At 37.3% G+C, this 16,075-nt stretch overlaps 1 protein-coding gene across 1 annotated transcript in view; it reads right to left on the minus strand.

Annotated features, from left to right (window-relative positions):
- The window catches only part of ITSN2 (intersectin 2), a 139,274-nt gene that overhangs the window by 72,769 nt on the left and 50,430 nt on the right, over window positions 1-16,075 (minus strand). The window contains 3 exon segments of the mRNA XM_040622951.1: window positions 9,174-9,313; window positions 13,023-13,110; window positions 14,119-14,259. Of these exon segments, the coding sequence (XP_040478885.1) occupies window positions 9,174-9,313; window positions 13,023-13,110; window positions 14,119-14,259 (369 nt within the window).

Here is a 16,075-nt window from a genome sequence, read left to right on the forward strand (position 1 = left end):
GTGTGAGTTCATGAGCTTCCCAGGCTCCCCAAGGCATCCTGTGCCTTCCTCTATCATAGTCAGTGTCTCCTGACTGTATGGTTGCCTCCTCCGCTGGAGTGAGTTTCTTGACAACAGGACTGACTTTCATCAAGGTATCCCCACCCAAGAGGGCCTGGTATAGCGTGGATATTTAATTAGTATTTCATATACGAATGAGAATGCATAAACAACAGTCTATACATATTAATAAGATTTGAAGAGCACTATAAGGCTTGCCAGAAACTTCCTCTGCCTGACTGCAATAATCTTAGCAATTCCTATCACTAGACTCATTCCTCTGGATTAAGTTACTGCTTCCAGGAGGCCCCGGTTCAATAGATGAGTTAACTGAGGACAAGTAAATTAATCAGCACTTGTGGACAGAACTGTTGCAGTCTTAATAGAATGACAGATCTTTTTTAGGTTTAAGGAAGTTCTGTTCCTAATTTGTTAGTAAGTTTTTCATGTTTTAATCATGAATAGATTTTAAATTTTATCAAATACGTTTCCTGCATCTAATGAGATAAACATACCATTTTTTCCCTTTAATCTGTTTATAGGGCAAATTACGTTTTTGTATGTCAAATCATCTTTGCATGACTAAGATAAATCAATTTTTTGGGACATTATGGATTATCCTTTTTTATAAATTTTGCATTTGTCTTTTTAACATTCTTTTAGAAATTTCACCTCTACGTTAAACTGGCCCATGATTATTCTTTCTCATACTGTTCTTATATGTTTTGATATGTTTGTGATAGCTTTGTATAAGTTGGGAATATTCCCACTTTTCCTGTGTTTTGAAACAGCTGTGTAAAACTACACTTGATCTTAGCCAAAAGGCTGAGAAGCGATAGAAACAGCTGTGTAAGACTAGATTTACTGGTTCCTCCAGTAAAAACTCTGGGCTTCTCTTTTAGGGAAGATTTTAAATTGTGGATTTAAAATATTTTATGACGATAGAGCTATCCAAATATTTTATATTTTGAGTCAGTTTTGGCAAGCAGTAATTTGTTCATCTACTTTTTTTATTTATGTGCAAAAATCTGTCATAATATCCTCTTCTTTTTTTTTTTAAAGATTTATTTGAGAGAGAGAGAAAGTGAGTGCGTGCGCCAGCAGAGGGGGAGAGGGAGAGAGAGAATCTACAAGTAGATTGCCGCCTGACTCGGAGCCCGCTGCAGGGCTCGATCCCAAGACCCTGATATCATGACCTGAGCTGAAACTAAGAGTTGGTTGCTTAACCAAATGAGCCACCCAGGTGCCCAAATATCCTCTTCTTTTAATGTTTGCAGCATATTTAATTATATTTCCTTTCCACTCCTAATTGTCTTTATTCCTACCTTCTTTCCTTTTAAAAATGGTCTTGCCAAAGTTTAATTTCATTAATCTCTGAGTTGAATGTTGGCTTTCTTGACTCTCTGTATTAATGTCTTTTGTTTCATTAATTTCCTTCTACTCTTTTTGTTTTATTTTGCTAGTCTTTTTCTAGCTTAAGTTGAACACTTAGCTTACACATTTTCATCCCCCCCCCAATATAACCATTTAAGGTCAAAGGCTAACCATCTAGGTTGAATTTCTGCTCTTGCACTTACTAGCTATATGAGCTTGGGCAACTTCTGTGTTTTAATTTACTCCTACGTGAAATGTGGACAAGAGTAATACCAACCTACATCACAGGGTTAATGTAAGGATTCAGTAAGTAAGACACTTAAAACAGTGTCAGTCCCAGAGAAAGCCCTTAATAAACCCTAGCTAATATTAATATATCTTCACTTATGAATCAGCAAACAGCTATTGACCCCTGATATGGCTGAGGAGAAGTCTGTTAATTTACACTACCCCCCACCACTCTCCATTTCCCAGTGCTGATATTTACTGCTGGTTAACCTACTTAGCACCTTTATAACTTAAAAATATACCTAATCTACTATTTCATTTTTCATAAACATTTGACATTTTGCAACTCTAAGTTTTTCTCTTTTTATTTTGAAAATTTCAAACCTGCAGAAAATCTGACTGAGTCGCAGACACTGATGCTTTCACCCCAAATCCTTCATCACTGTTCTACATAACTACCATGCCAATGCCAGTACTAAACTACAGACATTTAACACAGCCATAAAGTATTACTTAACACAGAGTTCATATTCAAAAATGTCCCCACTAGTGTAAATACTGTCCTCAATAATAGCTTTTTTTCTGATCCATGATCCAATCAAGGATCACACACCGCATTTCGCTGTCATGACTCTTTAGTGTCCTTTAGTTGTGGCTCTTTGGTTTCCTTAAATCTGGAAGATTTCCTCCATTATTTATGAGATTCACATTTTGAGATTGTGGGTCAGTCTGCTGTTTTATAGATCAAATCACAATTTGTGTGTGTCTAATTTATTTCCTTACACTTAGATGAAACATTTTTGGCAAAAATAGTATAGAGCTGATGTGTTTCTTTCAGCACAACGTATCAGGAGACACATAATGTTGGTCTGTGCCATTTTGGTATTGTTTAATTTGACCAGTTGGTTAAGATTGGTTTACTTAGTTTTGGGCCCGAGTGTACCTCAACATGGCTCAACAAAGCACTCACAAAATTTTTTAAATCCAGCAACTACTATTGTTTTCATTGCTCAGAGTACTTACTCTACCATCCTGGTAGAAATGGAAGATGTAACTCATTGAACTTTAACCACCAATACTGAATACCTCCTATAGTGACAGCAAGTAATCTTATATTCTGATTTTGCTTAAAGAAAGCATATTATGTTATTTCCAAAGGCCAGGCTTTAAAAGAGATTCAACTGACGAAATACAGGTCAGCTCAATAATGTGAAAAAAAATCAGGCCAAAAATTTTTATTAGTCATGAAAAAAAATCATAGTAGAATGCAAATTAACTTCTCAAACTTAACATCTAAAAAACTTCAGAACAAAGCAAAAAACCCTGAATAGCTGTGTAGCACTTTAAAGTGCTTTTACACATAATATCTACATTTGATCTTGATAATATTCTTGTAAAACAGATATAATGATGACCATTTCTGAGGCTCAGAAGATTAAGTGACTTGCCTAGTTTTGAAATATCTCCACTATGTCATTCAAACTCCAGATCATACCACAGATTCTGTACTTATTTTCACTTAAATTCACTTTCAGCTAAATTACTAAAATACCTTAATTAGGTAGGAAACATTTTAAAAATTAAATGATTTAAAGGGATTTGAAGCAAACAGTATTTCATGTCCATTCTAAAGGGGGTAACTGTGAGTTAAGAACACAAAAGCAGCACTCTGAGTAAGAGGAGGAAACATCAAGTCTTAGTGATAACCATTAACCAACCCTAGTGTGCTCGTTCTCTCAGAGCCTGTTAAACAACAAGAGGGATCACCCACCTCCATCCTGAATCAGATGGGCCATCAGTAAAACTCCATTTTAGAAGCACTATCTAGAGTAACTGAGGACTAGTGAGTAAGGCCAGAATGACAAAACCCCAATAAGGTTTAGGACAGAGGTCTGTAAGTCCCAATTCTGGTGCTGACAGATTCCACTTTCTTTCTAAGGAACAGCACCTCCTCTATCATTATCCCAAGTCGGCAGTGGTGACCTTCCAATGCACTTTCCAATGCACTGAAAGTACTGTGGAGATTCAAGGTGATCCCTACCCTAATAAGAAAAACATAAAAATCTGTATGGTGCGTAATAGTTCACAAAGCACTTCCGTATATTGCTATTTCATTTAATCGCCCTAAGACTCTGCAAAGAAGGCAGAGCAGATATTGTCAGCTTCATTTTGTAAATGAAGAAAGTAAAATTTGGAGGTTAAATAACAAACAGTTACACAGCTAGCAAGTGGCATTGGTAGGACTAGAACTCATTTCTCAGATTCTGAGGCCAATACTTTTCTCATTATATGTGTGTTAAAGATACCACAGTGTGTGAATTTCCTTAATGGAATAAAGGCCTGTCAAATGTCTCATCTTGAACCCACAGGCTTTGCTATGTGTCCTAGTGTGACTTGAGCAAAAGAGTAAGAATTACCACTGATCCTGTACATGAATATTACAGGGTCCAGTAGAACATAATTTCTTCAAATGATTTTAAATATTACACTATACTATATTAAATATTCCATCAAAAGTAGCCTAAAGGAGTGATTACTCCAGATGCTCTACTGTCTCAGCTCATCGCCTGTCTTCCTCCACGGCCAACGAGGCCCATTTTCTCTCTCACCTGTCGACTCACCTGGCCTTCCTTTGTCATCCTTTATTACCCAAATTCTCATCTCCAGAACGCTGTTTATTCTTGATCTGACCCAATCTCCCACCTTCCTCTCCTCAAATCCTTCCATTGCCTGGGAACTTCCTGTTTGTGGTCAGGAAGCTCCTCACCTATCTACATAGCTTCTCTGAACGGAAATTCCCTTAGCTCTTTGTCCTTTTGGCTGATCCCTCAGGATGCTACTTTTCCTCTATCTCTCTCTCAGTTTATTACCACACATTCCACTTACATCAGGGTGAGGGGATAACTAAAGTTATTTTCCTTGCTCTTCACTGCCATTTCCAGGCCATTATCTCTCTTCCCTCCTCTGAAGTCATGCTTTTCTGAGGCTCATATCATCTTGCAACACTCCCCTCCTCTTCCTCTTTATTGTCACCTCTTGATCACCTGGTCTGATCCTCATTCATTAATCTTCACTACTCTCCAAGGTTTTGGCATCCACATGGATTCGATCAAAACCTCAACTTTCCTTTTTACTCCACTTAACTCACCATTTGCATTATTATACCTTGAATCCTGACATCATTAGAAACAGAACTACCACTGATTAAATATCTCATTCTTCAAACATAAGCTCTTATCCTTGGAGCTCTTCTTGGACCTGGTACACCCAATGACCCCATCACTTTCTCCTTTTTCATCGGCATCCTTTCCTCTCCTCACACCCCTTCATGTCCAGTTCATATTTCAGATTTCATCTCTGTAATTATTGTGTCAAGATCTGCAACTCCCTGTCCCTCCCTTGTTGTCATGTCTATTAAAACCTCAAACCTGTATGAATCTATGAACCTACTTCACCCTTCTTTGTGCTTTTATCTAAGCAGCTGAATTTTGGTGGGGAAAAAATCATACAATTAGGCATACTACTTCCAATTTATTTTCATGACCTCCAACTTCACACAGGCATTCAACATTGCTCAGCACACCTACTGTTTTCCTCTACTAAGCATACACCCCCTACCCCCACTTAGATGTCTATTTCACACCTACTTCTGTCTCTTGAAACAGAACTACCTAAACTTCCCTAATCTGGGAATTTGGGAGTTTCCAAAACTCCCTAATCTCACATCCATTCTTCTCATTACCAGCTAATAATTTTGCCTCATTAAGCCACCAGACTGGAACTCCCTCATCTTCCCATCTCAAAAATCAACAAAGCTTCCTGCATCTGCACCCAACTTGTAGTCTGGTTGGACTTATTCCATGTCCTCAACTACCCAGGAAGATTCCTTGTAATGGTCTAACTTGCTTCTGATTTTAAGTCTTGAAGCTGTCAGCTTCCTACTCTCCACAAGCAAATTTAGCTGCATTCACACTCATCTTTCCCCCATATGTTACACGCAGTCTTTTTATCTAATCCTTAGATCTATGCTCTGGATTATACTTCAATCTGGTTCCCCCGGACTCTATCAATTACCACCACCTTATATATTCAACCTCAAGCTCTTCCTTCCTTCCTCCCTCTCCCTTTTGTCTCCTTCAAGTTTGTGTGTGTGCGTGTGTGTGTGTGTGTGTTAAACATTTTATTTATTTATCTGAGAGAGAGAGAGAGAGTGAAAGACCACAAGCAGGGGGAGCAGGAAAGGGATAAGCAGGCTCCCCGCTAAGCAGGGAGCCCAACTTGGAGCTCCGCCCTAAGACCCTGGGATCATGACCTGACCCGAAGGCAGATACTTAACCGACTGAACCACCCAAGCACCCCCCTTTTTTTTTGCATCTAAAAAATAGTCTTAACAGAAAAAAATACAGGGAGTCACAAGTGTTCCTAGAATGTAGGATACATGGTTCTCTGCTGTTTTCTGACTAATTCCTTTCTACTTTTTTTCATAAACTCTATATATCAACCCTAAAATGCTGCATATTTTTTGAGAACATTCAAAACCATTCATTCACTCCACAAGTATTTACTGCCACCCACTAACGTTCCACGTACTCCTACAGGTGCTGGGAATTCAGCAACAAGATATTCGGCTTGGCCAGGCAATCACCGTTAAGACAGACATGGTCAGTTACCTCACCAGCTCTAGTCTCTCCATTCCCATTCCTCTGTCCTAACCAAAACCATCTCTTCCGCACATAAGCATATGCCTCACAGAAAGCTGATACCACCTCCAAGAGTGGTCCTGATTATTTTCTCCCCAGCTTTCTTGAGATAAAATTGACAAATAAATATTGTATATATTTAAGGTATACAACTTGATGTTTCGATATTAATACACAATGGGAAATGATCACCATAACTCCGTCAATTAACATACCTACCTCACATAGTTACCATTTTCTCTATCTTAGCAAAACTCAAGCATACAACACGATATTGTTAACTAGAGTCACCATGCTATACATCACATCTCAGAACTTATCCATCTTGCAAAACTGAAACTTTGTATCCTTTGTTCTTCAAGTCTTTCTTAAACCAAAAAAACCCTGTTTTCCTTTGACCTCATGCTTTCTTTGCACTCTCCTCCTAGAGCTGTTTTTTCACACTCACTCGGCCCTTCCTAACTCCCATTCTTTCCTGATCTGCTGCAGTTCAGCTTCTGCTCACTTAACTAAAATGGCACTTTCAGAACAGCTCTTCAAAGGTCTAACAATTCCATGGGTATTTTTCATCACTATGTTAACTGACTGCTCTGCAGTGCTTTGCAGTGATAACTATAGGAGGCCTCTTTTCTTGCTGTGACAGCAGTCTCCCGGCCACTCTCATCCCCTCTTAGTTTTAATCCTAAATTGCCTCTGATGAAAGTATCAACAAGCAGTGAAAGGCTGGAATGCAGGAAGCAGAAGGAAGAAAGTAAAACAAGAGACAAGAATAATCTGCTGGCCTGTGGAGAATCAAATGCTAACTGAAATAATCAGACTTATGTGTGTGAGTACAGCCCACAAATTAATCATCAAACCTCATTATGTAGATGAAAAAATGTAGGGTGACATTTCTGTGCGACCTATAGCACAAGTTCTAAGACCAGATAATCCGGCCATTCATGCTACAACCATAAAGGAAAGGCTGACACCATCTTTCCAACTTGCGCTACCTTTGCTTAAATAACAAATGAGTTCTACTTATTATGTTCTTGTCTTCACTCTGTGTGAAGACATATACATATATATGCAACAGCCCTACTGCTATAGAATGCACAGTCAAAATCTAGGGTCAGCAAGAGCCAAATACAAAGCACCTTTCTTTAAACTACATTAAAACAGAAATTCATTGAGTATTTGAAATACTCTGTGCACTACGAATGACAAAGTGAGCTATTTATTTATGCATATGATTTAAACATTTTTTATTTGAAGTGCAAGCATGTCTAAACATGAGGCCTGGTAACTAGACATAACTAAAGCTGCCCCTGCATTATTGGTTCTCTAAGATTTTTCCTTCTAGCAGTATTAGGAAGCAGCCTGGTATATACATGACATAACCTCGCCCTACATTTCAGAAGGAATAAGTTTTATTTTAAACAATGATTTTCAGTGATATGGGTAAATGACTTAATCTTACATTCCCTTAGCTTTCTTTTAAATTTAATCAGTAATCATCCCAGCAGTTAACCCAACACACAGGGATGTTGTAAGGGAAATAGGTAGTTATTTCTAAGTGTCTTGAGCTCCTCATAAGACAGGTTACTCCGGGCAACCCTACGAATTTCTGGCATTAGACTCAAACAGGCAGTTAGACAGCAGAAGGGTATTCAAGCAAACAGAAAGAAAAAAGGTTCACATTGTGTATATTATTTCAAACAAAGATACTCAGATAAATGCAAAGAATAGTCTAGTTTTTAAGAAAAGAAAACAGTAAAGTAACTCAAAGAAAAGAAGCTAGATATTAGAAAATAACCTTAAGTAAGAGGAAGAGGTTGTTGAGACAGCTTAGCAGAGACAAAAGGCACTGCAGAACAGAGTCATCCATATTCCCACACTGTAAGATAAGGCAGATAAAAAGCCAATTAAACTATGTACAGATTTTTAAAAAATTATGTAGGGAAGATAACTTGGCTGGCTTATCTGTCCATCAATGACAAATTATTGGGTTTTCTTTAAAATTTTTTCTACAGAATATATGCTCATGTAAAATGTATTAACATTATTCACCTAAAATTTCCCCTCTGTAACTGAAGCCATCATGGTCTCTTTTCTTTATAATGTTCACTCTATAGTTGGTGTAATATTATTCTAAATAAGTCAGCAAAAGTCACATGAAAAGATAGATAGCTGTGACTATTCCCAAATTGGAATGATGTGCCATCAGTCTGGATTTTACCTTTTAATACTTCTTCTGTAGGTGTGGCTTCAGTATACAACTAATACTGCACAGAATGGTAAGCATACAGATGTTTTGGACATCTGCTCTGCCACTGCAGCAAATAATGAATCGTGAACTTAACTTTCATGCGAAGTTCAGAGTGCCAAATTACGCTTTGGATTTCACTGATTATTGCATTACTTCACAAAGGTTAATTATAACAAAGAAACAGACATAAGAATTTAGTATGTTATAAAAGCCTCTACGTTAGAACTATTTTAAATAATTTTCCGTATCTACCATCTTAGAATTTTGCCTAAGGTCATGTTGGCTGAGATCCAATTTTCTATACTGACAAAGGCACTTACTCTTAAAATGTACAGATGCCGATAAAAACAGTCAAGAACTGGAAACCATGGTATATCACCGGTTTCATTATATGACAATGTTTATAATATCTACAGAGAACATGAGAAGCAATCTTGTAATCCTGGTATAGCTCAAATTATAAGTTAAATTATGCAAATATACTACATATAACAATAACAGCTTTTGTTACTCATTCCACTAAATCAAAATGAGGAAGATAAGAAGGCAGCTAACTAAAAATGAATATAATAGAAGATAAATACCTTTAGTTGATTGTTAAATGAATCCATTTCAGATAGCTTAGATGCAGTTTCTTTTTCAAGAGCGTCTAATTGTTCTTTAAGTCTTTGGCATAATTCTTCCTTTTCCAATGATTTTTTATGAAGCAAACCAATCCCTAAATCTGAAATACAAACATCAGATAGTTTACATTTGGTAGAAATTCTTCTGTCACTACTGGTAGCTGACTTTTACTCTCACAATATATCTTAGTCAAACTCCTACCATGTACACCTTAAACTTACAGAGTGATGTATGCCAATTACATCTCAGTAACACTGGGAAAAAAAGACATATAAATTTAAGATTGCTCCGTGGTAGTCTACACGATGGCTATTTCATAATTTACCTAACTATTCCCGTTTGGACTGCCATTAGGTTGTATTCTAATTTTCTACTATTTACATAAAAATGCTGCAATAAATATCCTCGTACCTGTATTTTAAACCACATGTTAAAGTATTTTACGTGGCTAGGAGGTGAAAGAACTGCCATGTAAAAGGATTTGAACACTTTAAATTTGACAGAAACTGCCCAACCATCTTTCCAAAAAGGTACACTAACATAAAATGACACCAAAGTACTTGTTTCTGCAAGTACTCCTCCTCAACACTGGATACTATCAATCTTTTTTTTCATTTTCTCTAATTGGCAAAAAAATGAAAACTTATTGTTATTTTAATTTGTATTTCCTTGATAAACAACTGAAATCAAATCAACACCATTCTAGGCTTATTTGCCACCCTCCTGGATTGCCTCACCCTATCCACTGCCATTTTTCTTCCTGTTGGGTTGTCTTTATTTCTGATTTGCAGCAGCTCTAAATTCTTGTTGTACTGTATTTTCAATGCTGTACTGTTTATGATGTCTTTCATCATGAAAAAGTTCATTTTTATATAATCAAATCTAAATATTTTCCTTCATAGCTCTCAGTATTATTTGAAGAAACAGAAATTTCTTGATGCTGAGATTATAAAAATATTTTACTTTGTTTTTATAACAATTTTTCCAGAGGTATTTTTTATGTTAATCCTCTTAGTTTACCTAGAATTTATTTCTGTACAGAGTGAGGTAAAGAGCTTCCTCACCTCCCTTTCAGAGAGTCAACTGTCCCCCAGATCACTTTTTGAAGTAAGAGTGATTACTGAAAGCCCATCCTTTCCCCACCAGTGTTAAATGCCAACTTTATCATATCCTAAATTGTCATATATATACAGGATTGTTTCTAGACGCTCTATTCAGTTCCACTGTTCTATGTTTTCCTTCTGATCAATAATATACTACTTCAGGGACTAGAACTTTCCTAACATGTTTTTTAAAAAGTTCTTTTAAACTCAACCAATTAACATATAATGTTTTATTTGTTTCAGGGGTCCTAACATGTTTTGATACCTGGTAGAGCTAGTGTCTTTCCCCCCACCAATGTTATTCTTTTTCGAATCTTGCCTAATCTTGCATGTTTTCTCTTTTGGGTGAATCTGTGAATTATGTTGCCATGTTTCATTTAAAGAAACCTGAATGGAACTGAATGTATGGGATGAAGCAGTAGAGAATGACATCTTTACAATGCTGAGCAAATCATTCAGGAACATAACATGTACCTACTTATCCAGGAATCTTTCATATCTATCAGTAAAATTTTATAGCTACACATTTCTTTATACATAGCAATGAGAATGCTAATGTAAATGAGACCTTTGTTCATGATATTTTCTAATTAAGTACTTTTGATATGTAGTAAAAGTTACTGATTTTTACATGCTCACTTTTTATCCAGACATCCTGCTAAATTCTAATTCTCTAGCGGCTTTCCAGTATTTCGACAAATATTTTCTCAAGAAATTACACATCTGCTATGTGCAAGGCACTATACTATGTTCAACAGCAGGGGAAAAAGAAGGACAAGTCATGGGTCCTAGCCTCAAGTAGTTCAGAGTCTAGCTCAGTTGGGAGACAAGCAATGTGGAAAAATTCAGTTAATTTACATTCCTAGTACTCTTCAAAATGAGCATGATGAATAATGGATGTTTCAATACTGAATCTGAATACAGCACATCTATGAGCCCCATGTTAGGTAACTGAAAATCAAGAGAGGCAATGTGGTGGCACGGTGGGCTTTGGACTCAGACAAGAATTTGAGAATGACTATTGTACCACCTTGAGCAACTACTTAATCTCTCTGAGCCTCAGTTTTGCTGAGCTGCACAATGGGAATAACAATACCTACTTCACTGGGCTGTTGTAAAGATTAAAGGACACAGTGCATGAAAACTGCCTAGCACGGTGCTTGGCACATGGCTGGTAATCTTCAGTGGCAACAGAGATGCAGAGAGGAATCTAAGGGATACAGAGTACTTTGCAAACTGCAAACAAAAGCTTCCTATTTTGAACTGATAGCTATAATAACAGGTGATTTGGATCACATTCTATAAGAAAGACTAGCTCTACCAGGTCCCCAATAAGACATATTCTACATTCCATTCACAATCCAAATACTAAAACAACGAGAGTGATGCTATGCTTTCTGTGATTGCGCACATCAGGAGGGCTGGCTCATTCTGCCTCTGGAATGCCTGTGGGGGGGTGAGGTGGGGGTTGATACACTTTGAACAGCCAAGGAAACAATTATGTGCAAGGCAGACGGTCTGGACAGACTGTTTCAGTGGAAGGTGGGAGACATAGCAGGAACAGTTTACAAAAGTAAATTCTCTATTCCTGATGTTTCTTCCACATAAAGGGCCCTTCATTAGGACCCCATTCTCAGCTTCTTTCTACCCCTTCAGTAACTGGTGAGCTCAAGATAAGGACCTGGGCATACATAGCCTAAACTCTTCCAATCCCTGTGTTCTTGAGACTAAACTGCCCACAGGAAATCTGTTCTACTTTGTCATACACCTAGTTGTTACAGGGATGGCTGTCCCACTCACAGGTAAGCCAGGCTGTCCAATATCAGCTTTACCAAAAATGAGGCAATATTTTGGTCTCTCATATGTCTTGCTCCTTTGCCTTATTTCTCTATTTGCTCAGAACTTGGGCAAAGATGACGGATGTTATTTACTGGACTTCCTAAAGAGCCAGAAGTACAATAAAGAGCCCTGGAATGGAAAGACTGACAGATACTCAAAGGGAGACATTTAGGATACTTCAGTTACTTCTAACATGGTATTTGCAGATTTACTTTTCTCTAAGTAAACCTTTCTTCTGTTGTGTTGTTACAGGCATGCTAGCCAACATGGAGATCTTTTTTTCAGTATCCTGGTTGGGACTTGGATCAAGAAAAATGTTACATTCCATAAATTATCTCGGACTATTTTGTTCCAAAGGTGTCAGAAGGCCAAACTGGTAAAAGTCTTTATATGAATCAGTTAGGTGATATGAAAGGTCTGGGAAGGGCATTCCATTCTGCTTAGGCCTAACACTGCTCTACACTAGCACCCAGAATCTCACAGGTGTGGTCCCATGGTAAAATCTCCTGAACCATTCTTTACCATTAGTGTAGGATTTTGCCAAAATGCACGTACAGTCTTGTGTTAGAGCCAAACCTAGATCTGATTTAATTGTAGTCTAACATTTTATTTGATTGATATTTGAAACATATAAATAAAATGTAATCAAGATAGGAAGTCATACCGCAATAACTACTTATTTCATTTTTATTTACTTTTTATCGCTAAAAATGCTCTAACATCTGTGATTTTTTCACATTATCTTGAAATTTTTAACTACAGACAAGAAATGCTATGTATAAGAGAATAATGCTATTTTAACAAGTAACAGAGTATGACTGGTACATTCAGAGAACAAAAGAGGTAAAACAAACCTTAGAGACTTACCAGGTGTGTTACCGAGTTGCATGTTCTTAATTCTTTCATTTAATAATTGCTTCTCAGGTACCAAATAGATAAGCTTATTTTGATAATCCTTATTTAAAAAAAAAAGTAGCGCCTGATTAAAATTCTGTTATGTTGTCTGAGAATTTTTTTAAAACTTAAAAACATGATTTAATCACACTTAAAACTTAGTATGGGAATAACACGTTGCTGTAAACTGCTTACAATTTATGAATAAATTAGAATGGAATTATGCATGATTTAAAATACAAATATTTAAACATAAATCCATTTATGAATGACTGGCTGGAGAAAAGGTGGTGAAGAAAGTCTTTGTTAATGGGGTGTGTCTAGAAGTCTTACAATTTTCAGTGTACTGATGGATGTCAGCAGGCACAAGGTGAGAGGTGCCTTTGCTATCTGCACTAAAGGGTATTTGTAAGCAGGTCATGACACCCCAGAATGAATATCAAAGAGAAACTAAAAACTCAGGAATATCTAAGGAAGCAGGTTTAAATCACACAGGAAATGTTATTTGGCCCCTGTCTGTACCAGCTATGACACAGAAAGACGACTTTGTTAATTAATTGCTAGTCCATACAGAAACAGAAATTTGGTAAGAGGACTCTAACGATGCAGAATGCTTCCAGAGTCCCTATTCTGCAAACCATGATAACTGAGCTAGACCCTGCTGCACAGGTAAAGAAGATTACTAGGTCCCTGAGGGACACACACAATCAACACTCTTACTACAACTGTGAAAGAATAACGTTCAGCCAAAATTTCCTAAAGTAGCAATAAACTTAGTTTAACGTATAGGTATATCTATACATTTATTAAAGACTTAAAAGTCAAAGTGATAAACATCCATTTATGTACAAATATTCAGCAGAATTTAGCCAGATGTCTAGTAGAGCTTCAGGGGGCATGTGAGTTTCCTGATATTATATACAAGATGGTGTATATTTTATATCCTTCTAGGAATGAAGTCTATCAGAGACCCAGAAGGGTTCATCACCCCAAAATGAAAACTGTTCTATGAGGAAGAATTATTAACAACTGCTCACATTTATGGACAATTCGGCAGCAAAGGACTAACCTGAAGTTCTTGCTGGAGTTGCTTGATTTCCATAATTTCCAGGTCACACTGCTTATCTAGAACTTCCAGCTCAGTCTTTTGAGTTTGTTTTCGGAGTCGGACATCTTGAAGTCTGCCTGAGATCTGCTGATGTTTGCCATTCTATAGGAAAAGCATATAAATATATGGTAACATAAAATGCTAATAGGAAAAGCTCCTATCAGGAGAATCATATTCTTATTTAAACTTTTAAATGTCATTTATCATTTATACTCAGTCTAGATAAATATCTAAAACTAAGTGGGGGGGAGCACCAGGCTGGCTCAGTCTGTAGAACATGTGACTCTTAATCTGGGGGTCGTGAGTTCGAGCCCCACATTAGGCATGGAGCCTACCTAAAAATAAATAAATAAATAAAACTAAGTGGAATGTGTTCTAAGGTTGTATCTGTTAGCTCCAGACAGAGTTATTATTAGGAAAAAATGTACCATTCTCAGAGCATAAGAGCCCAGATGTTAATATGAGCAAGCACAAACATAGCACACTGAATTTTTTCTGAATTCAGCAGTTAGACATTAATTTATAATATTAAAATAGAGATAGTCTCAAAGAATAATGAGGAGAAATAAACATCTGCATGTGACTTTCAGCATTACCATCTCTAAGCTTCTATTTCTATCCTCCACATTGCCATCTAACTTCCTCTAATTAAACAGGGGCCAAGAGGGCCTTTTTGGCCACAATTCTCTTCTCCTACACCAAATATTCCTTTCCTCTTCTTCTGAGAAGTAGGGGGAAAAAACAAAACAAAACAAACCAGCAGAGATTCTTAATGGAGGCTAAGGAGAAGAGTGAGGTGCTATGGGCTGAAATGTATCCCCCCAAAATTTATATGTTGAAGTCCTAATCCCCAGGACCTCAGAATGCGACTGTATTTGGAGCTAGGGTCTTTGAAGAGATCATAAGGTTAAATAAGGTCATATGGATGGGCCCTAATATAACCTGACTTATGACATGAGAAAATCTGGATACAAAACAGACACCAGAGATCCACAGGCAGAGGAGGGGCCATGTAAGGAAACAGCAAGAGGGCAGCCATCTGCAAGCCAAGGAGAAAGGTCTCAGAAGTAACCAAACCTGCCGACATCTTGATCTTGGTCTCCAGACTCCAGAACTGTGAGAAAATTCCTTTCTGTTGTTTAAGCCCCCCCAGCCTGTGGTATTTTGTTATGGCAGCCCCAGCCGACTAATACAGCAAGGCGAGGAGGAAAAACGAAGCTTAAAAATCACTGATAAAGTTTTTACTGAAAAGAGTTTCATATTTGAGAAACACATGCTAAAAGGAATAAGCTATGTCCACCCTAGCACTCATGTCCCCATCTTCAGCACGTATAGGCCTGGACCTTCCAGATGCTGCATATTAATGTGCGCTACTGCTTGGTATGCAATCCAGGTTCTCAGGGAACACAATCAATCTTAAGGTTCCCTCTTATTATACTTTTAAGGAAAAATATAGTCAGACAGCAATCCAAGTAGCTACACAAAGAAGTTGAAGATTTTTAGGCCTGTTTTGTGGTACTATGGCATGAATACTAATTGCGGTATGTTTTCCCATCCATTTCAAGGCATAAAATAGTACCTTTATGACTACAAATGTTGTGATTTTTAAAAACTTTAATTTCAAGTCATCAACCAAATAAAATGTTAGACTCCAATTAAAGAAGATCTGAGTTTGGCTCTACGACATGGCTACACATGTATTTTTGCAAAACCCTATTATACTATCGGGTCAGGCTTATGGAATCTAGGGTTGTAGCAGAATAGAANCCTACACCCTGTCTATTTTCTCACCTTGTATTTACAACAAAGTCTTTTAAACAACTTGACTCTCTGACATCTGAAGTGTAAAAACTGGTAAGCATACTGGCCAATATTAGTGAAGAACCATAGGCCTGGAGAACTGGAAGGAATCCTAAGA

The sequence above is a fragment of the Ursus maritimus genome, unplaced genomic scaffold (assembly GCF_017311325.1).
Source record: "Ursus maritimus isolate PB19 unplaced genomic scaffold, ASM1731132v1 scaffold_6, whole genome shotgun sequence".
NCBI lineage: Eukaryota > Metazoa > Chordata > Mammalia > Carnivora > Ursidae > Ursus > Ursus maritimus.